This window comes from Armigeres subalbatus, chromosome 2 (genome assembly GCF_024139115.2).
Source record: "Armigeres subalbatus isolate Guangzhou_Male chromosome 2, GZ_Asu_2, whole genome shotgun sequence".
NCBI lineage: Eukaryota > Metazoa > Arthropoda > Insecta > Diptera > Culicidae > Armigeres > Armigeres subalbatus.
The window spans coordinates 297,063,889-297,072,396 of record NC_085140.1 but is presented as its reverse complement, the minus strand read 5'-3'; the positions used below and the strand labels follow the sequence as shown (position 1 = coordinate 297,072,396).

Sequence of the window (8,508 nt, the reverse complement as noted above, 5' to 3'; positions counted from 1 at the left end):
GATTTGTAAAGACGGTTTACCCACCTTGTGGGTTAGTCCACTTTTCTCGAAGGTGGGTGAAAAATCACCAATTTCTAAGTTTTCTCATTTGTCCGTGACAGACATGAACAAGCATAACATAGCTCTGTTCCATAGTCACATGACAGATCATAGTAGCCATCGTTTAAGGTGAAACTGTCCGGAACGGAATCCAAATAACTTTTACCTCACTTTTTCGGGGGAATTAATCTTAACAAAGAAGCAGTTCGAATAACTGTCACCTATTTATTTTGGCTTTTGAATCTTGAGTAAATTGTCGCAAGCCGCAAGTCAGTCCCATGGCAGCACAGTTTTTCTTCGGTATGCTTTATAAAGAAATTTTCTGCTTTTTTGCATTATTCAAATCCGTGTATTATCTCACCCTGCTACATTTTTGCTGAAAAATGGCTTCGAGAATTTTAAACTAGTTGTACAATGATTTGAAAGTTGGAATTTCTTCTCTTGTCTGGTTCTTATTTATTTAGGCTTATAACATCTACATCTACGTTCTATTGTTATCTATATACAATTGGTCACATGATAATCGATCACCACGCCACGAAATAACAGTGGCGTTCGCATTTCAACGAAAATGTAAATTTTTCAAACTTAACAGCAACAAACTAATTAACATTTCGTCTCGGAACACATATTTTGAACTGAATTCCTCATCACATCATCGTTGCCGTCCCATTGGTCAATACTTGTACACTTCCCTGTTGAAATTGCCACTTTCATCAAACACCGATCCTTTCCGATAGGGAGTGTAGTCTCCCGAGACTGGCCTGCTGTTTTCGTCTCCCACTTGGAACGTCCCCATCACGTACAAATGTTGTCCCTCCTCTACGCTGCGAACATTCCTCCTCGATTTAGAATCCTTGTCCCCGCTTTCGGCACTGTCAATCGAGTTACCGTTCGCATCCTTACTCGAAAAGTAATCGCCAAACGATGAACCCAACAGACTGAGCAACGAATCCACAGCGGATTTCTCTGCGCTGGTTTCCTCCTCGGAAACGGAAATCATCACCGGTGCCATCGTTGACGTCATAACCGGGTTCATCGTGATGCGAGGTATGGTGGCGGCACCGCCAACTTCATCTCGATTGACAACGTGTCGCACTATGGGGTCCTTCGCTCCTACCACCGGAACCATTTTCGGCAGCTGCATCAAGGTGTCGTTGTTGTTCAGACCGTAGGTTTTGACCTTTGAATGGCCTTCGATGATTAGGTAGAGCGGGGCTTTCGGTTGGGCTTGTTGGAGGTGCGCTAGGAAGGGGTCGGCGGGAGTGGTTGGTGCTGGTGGGGGTGTAGGTGTTGTGGTAGTGGTAGTGGATGTCATTGGGGGAATAAATACAGCTGATGTTACGAGGGGTGCCTTGATGTCGGTGCTTACGGGAGGTAGCGTGTTGGAGGATTCGGATGTGAGATATTCTGTGGTTTGGGGAGGATGGATTATTGTGGTCGCCATGGCGTTGATGTACTGAGGGTTATAGTAGCTGGATGTGTACTCCGTTACGCCGCCGCTCATGGAGGTTTTAGTGAAAGGGTAGGCTTTTTCGTTTTGTAGGATGGTGTGGAGGATTGGCTTTTTGGAACTAAATTCACTCGGAGATGTGAGGCGAATTGTAGTCGTGTATTGCTGACTGGGATTTGCTTGCAGTTGCTGCTGGTATGGTGTGGCGTGATGCATGGATGGCTCGTTGTGTTTTTGACCTGAAATTGGTAAGTGGGATGAAAGTATCTCTGCAGCTTTTTGGGACAATTTGGTATTACCTGAATATTGGTTAACGAAGCTTTGACTGGGTTGCGATGGCGGGCCAGGTCTATACCGGAATCCTTCTGCCTGTGGTTCATAGCGTTGCACTTGGTGAGTGGTAGCTTGCGTCCAAAGGTAGACATCGTCGGGTTGAAGGTGGTTGTTCAGAGGAGGTGGCATCAGTACTGTCGGTAACTCGTTGATCTGCTGGTGATAGTAATTGCGTCGAATGGGACCGTTATTATTAGCCCACTGGTGCTCGACATTGGCACTAGATTTCTTTGATGGCACTCCGAGAAGTAGGATGTCACTTGATTTGTCCTTGTTGGCTTTATTTTCAGGCCAGTAACGCACTCGTTCGAGCACAGGTGGACTGTAGTCATAGGTTGGATCGTTTTTCAATGGGTCACCCCGGCCGACGGGATGCCATTCGTTGTACTCAAGGCGCGGCGAGAACAGTGTTCGTCCCTTGTTATCTGTGGAAAAAAGGAAAAAAAAAATTGTTAACTCGTATTCTTAACTAGCAATTATACTTGCTCTTAATCGATTCGATATGGGTTTTTCCCCGTATTTCAACATAAATTTTGGACATATTGCTTCAAATTCAATTCCCTACTTAAACTCATATCTTGTTGATCTGCATAAAAAAAAAGAGTTTTACGGGGCTTAATCCTGATTGGCAGTTGTCAATGCTACTTGAGACATGATAAAACTATTTTTTTATCAAATCGCAGTGTTACCAGAACATCAACTGTACTCTAAACTATTCTTGAGTTCAGACATTGAAGGTTTCAAGATTCATAGTTTCCCGAGCAACATTACCAAAATATCATGGTACCTAAAACCATTCTTTAGTTCGGATATTGAAGATCTAAAAGACCAACAGAGTGATTCATAGGTTCTAGAGCTTGTTTGTTAGTTGGAAAAGTATCATGGAAAATAATTACATCAGTATATCCATAATACCACATTCCCAGAATATCTACGATACTCCAAACCTCTTGAGTTCAGATATTGGAGGTCTACAAGACCAACAGAGTGAATCATAGGTTCAGAGTGAATCATAGGTACTAGTTGTAGAAGCCTATGGGACATCATTACATCATTATATGCAAATCATAACATTCCCAGACTATCTACGGTACCCCAAGCCATTTTTGAGTCCAGATATTGAAGGTTTCAACCAACAGAATGATTCAAAGGTTCTAGAACTTGTTTGTTAGTTGGAAACGCATCATGGAACATCATTACATCATTATGTAATAATCACAGTATTCCCAGAACAATTACGGAACTCCAGAATATTCTGAGTCTGGAGGTCTCCAAGAGCAACTGGATGCATCGGATTCCAAACTTGCTTGTTAGTTGGAATAGCTGTAATAAACATCATCACACAGTCCGTACGTACGAGATTGTTAATAGAATGCGCTTCAGTAAAACTTTCGTTTTGGTTGTGTTAGATCATCAAAAATAATCAAATTCGAATCGGAACGTTAAGAGCTCTGGTGTACCGATTAAAACATGCAGCACTCTAGGAGTAAACTGTTTGAAAGCAGTGTACCGAAAAGTATCAATAGTTAAGTTTCTCAATAATAAACTTCTTCATCGGAACAATATTTGGTAGACGTATTGATAACTGGTGACTGTTTTTTTCGTGAAGTGTTCCGAGTTTTGATGAAACCAACTCGATAAATTGTGGGGACATCGCAGATCTTCTTGGCAATTCTTCTGGGTTTTTCGAAAACCACCCCCTCCCCCTGTAAGATTTTTCCCATACAAATATTTTTTTATTTATATGGAGCGTAAGAAAATGGCAGACCCCCCCCATTAGTGCATATGTAATTAATGTACGACCCCTTGATCGATTTTAATATAGACTAACGCAAAATGAACTCCCCAAGAAATTATGACGTTTGAGCGGGTCGCATAATGAACGCAAAATGAACTTTTGTTCGAGAAGACGACCCGCTCGAATGTCAAAATCCATCAGGTGAGTGAATTCGATGAACCCCTGCATAAGTCTATTAAGAAATCAAGGACTATCGGGAGTGTCGGCGATATTGTTTGGCGTTTGTTTCCTTAATCTACTAGTCACACAATAAAAGTTAGCTTTCACCTTACAAGTCAGTAGTTGAACAAAAGCTTTCAAATATATCTATCAGCTGATGATATTAAAACGAATATTGGTATTAAAATCGCTCCGTACGACTCGATTAAAATAAAATTACACCTTTGTTTTGCTTTGATCGTTTCATATCGAGTGAGATTAAGACCAATATCCATTTTATTACCCTCAGCAGATAGATACATTTAAAAGCTTTCAACCATGTGCTAATTTGTATGCTTTAAGCTAATTTTTATTGTGTGAGAAGCAAATTAAGGGAAAAAAAGACCAATGTGTTGAGCACCACTGTTCTAGATCATTCTAGTGCCCATATCCTGATTTGTTCAATATTTTTCCTGGATGGAACGGTCAATTGTGAACGTTTTTGCTGAAGAAAGCTGGCTCTATTTTTGAGCCGATTTTTGATAGCGGATTTTCGTTTTGGGTCATATGGTCGGGGTTCAGCCAAACCGCACCAAGCGGCTTTTCGACTGACTTGTGATATTTTGTTCGTACAAGGACAACGGAAATAGTTTCATATCAATTTAAGCATACATTTGCAGTAGGATATCCTCAGTTATGGGGTTGAGGGATGTTCGATGCGATTTGGGATCAATTATTGGTAATTTTTCGTTGGCGCTTGGTGTGATTTGGCTGAACCCCGACCATATATGACCAATCTGTATATAATCGGTAGTTATGTGAAAGATAAAAATTAAAGGGAGTTGATAATACACCCAGATTTTTTTACGAGGGGGATACGCACCTCGTAAAAAAGTGTATTAACGCATTTGCCCAAAAGTACACGCGGCGTTCCCCACGTGAAATGACGCACCGCGCTTTTTGCTGCCCGTATACTCAATTCTTATGGGGAGATAACATTGCGGCGTTTCCTAGAGTGCGGTTCTTCCTTTCGAATGTGAAACGCCGCGTGGAATCTTGCGCAAACGTGCTTTTGAAAACATTACAACAGTAGCGCGGTGTATAAAACTACAATAAAAAACCGCGTTGATTTGTTCAACGGAAAAGACCGATATGTTAAAAGTTTCTCAGTTTATTTTATTGACAAAACCTTAGAAACTGAATATTGCCGGAACGGACTCGATGAGTGGAAGCCGGAAATCGGTGTTTTGTGCCATTTCAGAATTCAAGATGGCCGAAGATTTTCTTCGCTGTCGCCGCGGTATGAAAATTAAATAACTATGCAGCATTTATTCGCAGGCATTTTTGCAAGAACTACTGAAAGACCTTCCAAACGAATTTTTGATGTCTGAAAAAGCCTCCGTAATAGTTTTTGTAGGTACTTTCCGCAGCATCCGGTAAAATCCTGGAGGAACTTCTGGATAATTTCTTGAAAGAAATTCTTTAAAAAAATTTAGAGAAATTCTTGAAGGAACTTCCGGAGGAATTCATCTTAGGAACATCCGGAAGAATTACTTCGAGAAACTTCCGGAAGAATTTCTAGAGGAACTCCCTGTGGTATTGTTAGAGGAATTTCCACAGGAATTGCTATAGAAACATCCGGTAGAATTACTGAAGAACTTCCAGAGAAATTCCTGGAGGAACTTCCGGAGAAATTCCTGGAGGAACTTTTGGAGGAATTCCTGGAGAAACTTCCTGAGGAATTCTTGGAAGAACTTCCGGAGGAACTTCCGAAGGAATTACTTCGAGAAACTTCCGGAGTAATTTCTAGAGGAACTCCCTGTGGTATTTTTGGAGGAACCTCCACAGGAATTGCTATAGAAACTTCCGGTAGAATTACTGAAGAACTTCCAGAGAAATTCCTGGAGGAACTTCTTGAGGAACTTCCGGAGGAATTACTGGAGGAACTTCTGGAGGAGTTCTTGGAAAAACTTTCGGAGGAGTTCCTGGAGGAACTTCCGGGGGATTTCCTGGAGGAACTTCCGGAGGAATTCCTGGAGGAATTACAATGCCTTCGGAATTGCTGAAGGAACTTCCGGAGGAACTCCTGGAAGAACTTACGGAGGAATTCCTGGAGGAACTTCCGGAGGAATTCCTGGAGGTACATCCGTAGGAATTCCTGTAGGCACTTTCGGAGGAATTCTTGGAGAAACTTCCGGAGGAGTTCCTGGAGGAATTACAATGCCTTCGGAATTGCTGAAGGAATTTCCGGAGGAATTCCTGGATGAACTTTCGGAGGAATGCCTGGAGGAGCTTCCGGAGAAATTCCTGGAGGAACTTCCAGAAGAATTCATGAAGGAACTTCCGGAGGAATTCCTGGAGGAATTTCCGGTGGAATTCCTGGAAGAATTTCCGGAGGCATTCTTGGAGAAACTTCCGGAGGAATTCCTGGAATAACTTCCGGAGGCATTCTTGGAGGAACTTCCGGAGGAATTCCTGGAGGAATTACAATGCCTTTGGAATTCCTGGAGGAACTTCCGGAGGAATTCCTGGAGGAACTTCCGGAGGAATTCCTGGAGGAACTCCCGGAGAAATTCCTGGAGGAACTTTTGGAGGAATTCCTGGAGAAACTTCCTGAGGAATTCTTGGAAGAACTTCCGGAGGAATTTCTGGAGGAACTTCCGAAGGAATTACTTCGAGAAACTTCCGGAGTAATTTGTAGAGGAACTCCCTGTGGTATTTTTGGAGGAACTTCCACAGGAATTGCTATAGAAACTTCCGGTAGAATTACTGAAGAACTTCCAGAGAAATTCCTGGAGGAACTTCCGGAGGAATTCCTGGAGGAACTTCCGGAGGAATTCCTGGAGGAACTTCCGGAGGAATTCCTGGAGGAACTTCCGGAGGAGTTCCTGGAGGAACTTCCGGAGGAATTCCTGGAGGAATTACATTGCCTTCGGAATTGCTGAAGGAACTTCTGGAGGAACTTCCGGAGGAATTCCTGGAGGAACTTCCGGAGGAATTTCTGGAGGAACTTCCGGAGGAATTCCTGGAGGAACTTCCGGAGGAATTCCTGGAGGATCTTCCGGAGGAATTCCTGGAGAAACTTCCGGAGGAGTTCCTGGAGGAATTACAATGCCTTCGGAATTGCTGAAGGAACTTCCGGAGGAATTCCTGGAGGAACTTCCGGAGGAATTCCTGGAGGAACTTCCGGAGGAATTCCTGGAGAAACTTCCGGAGGAATTCCTGGAGGAACTTCCGGAGGAATTTCTGGAGGAATTACAATGCCTTCGGAGTTCCTGGAGGAACTTCCGGAGGAATTCCTGGAGGATCTTCCGGAGGAATTCCTGGAGAAACTTCCGGAGGAGTTCCTGGAGGAATTACAATGCCTTCGGAATTGCTGAAGGAACTTCCGGAGGAATTCCTGGAGGAACTTCCGGAGGAATTCCTGGAGGAACTTCCGGAGGAATTCCTGGAGAAACTTCCGGAGGAATTCCTGGAGGAACTTCCGGAGGAATTCCTGGAGGAACTTCCGGAGGAACTTCCGGAAAAATTCCTGGAGGAACTTCGCAATGGTTGATGAAATCCCTCTTTAAAAGTAGGCGTGTGGCCGGATTATAGCAATGGAGGATATGATCTCTTCTTTAAAAGTAGGCCCTGTCCGGATTAAGGTCATGGTGGATGCGATCCCTTCTTTAAAAGTAGACGCTTGCCGGATTATCACAATGGTGAATGTGATTCCTTCTTTAAAAGAAGGCGCTTGTCCAGATTGAGGCAATAGCGGATGTGATCCCTTCTTTAAAAGTAGGCGCATTCTCGGATTAAGGCCATGGTGGATGCGATCCCTTCTTTAAAAGTTGGCGCTTGCATGGATTTTGGCATTGGTGGATGTGATCCCTTCTTTAAAAATAGGCGCTTGCACGGATTATGGCAATGAAGAATTTGATTCGTTCTTTAAAAGTAGGCGCTTGCCCGGATTGAAGCAATGGTGGATGTAATCCCTTCTTTAAAAGTAGGTGTGTGGCCCGAATTGTGACAATGGTGTATGTGATCCCTTCTTTAAAAGAAGGCCTTGCCCGGATTATGACAATGGTGGATGTGACTCCTTCTTTATATGTTTCGGATAGTCCAAGGGAAGTCGCCAACACGTTTTGAGAGCAGTAAATAGCTTCAAAGCTGTAATCAAATTATAGTCAATAATCTAAATTACTGGGTATTACATTTTACAACTTACATATTCGTGTTCTTCCTTTTTCTTCCGAAACTCTTCAACTAATATTGAAATAATGTAATCACCTAGCATGAAACTTTAATAGACAATTAATTTCTGTCAATCTGTTGCATGACTTGCATGACTTACTTTTAGGTTCTAGGTTAAACAATTCTAATTATTTCGCTCATAATTCAACCGTACTACTAGGATAGGTTTATCTGTAAGAAATAGAGTAGTATCGTAGCAAGTAAGTATATTAATTCATTTTACCTAGTCATTAATGTGTTTATCAATCATTCGGTGTAATAATGATAAGTAATCTTCTATAGAAAAGCCTGAATTCACGCACTGGTAGAGTTTATCTGTTTCGCACTACAGGTCTATCCAAACAAATTGTCTGCCTCCTTTCTCGTCCCGCATACCATCCATACCCCTTATTTGGTCCTCCATATCAGACGTCATTGCTGCGAGTGATCCGGAACTCACCGAGGTGATGCTGAATGCGGCAGCCCTGTGATTCTTTTACATTCCCCCGCCCGTGATGTTCCGGGAATCTCC

At 42.7% G+C, this 8,508-nt stretch overlaps 1 protein-coding gene across 9 annotated transcripts in view; it reads right to left on the bottom strand.

Moving 5' to 3' along the window:
- Positions 1 to 371: 371 nt before the first annotated feature.
- LOC134212448 (uncharacterized) overlaps positions 372 to 8,508 on the bottom strand; it is a 112,692-nt gene continuing 104,555 nt past the window's right edge. For all 9 annotated transcript variants that reach the window (XM_062690318.1, XM_062690322.1, XM_062690320.1 and 6 more), the window contains exons 4-5: positions 1,792 to 2,250; positions 372 to 1,731 (exon numbers count right to left, since the gene is read on the bottom strand). In XM_062690318.1, the coding sequence (XP_062546302.1) occupies positions 716 to 1,731; positions 1,792 to 2,250 (1,475 nt within the window). In that variant the 3' untranslated portion in view covers positions 372 to 715. The remainder of the gene's footprint in view (positions 1,732 to 1,791; positions 2,251 to 8,508) is intronic.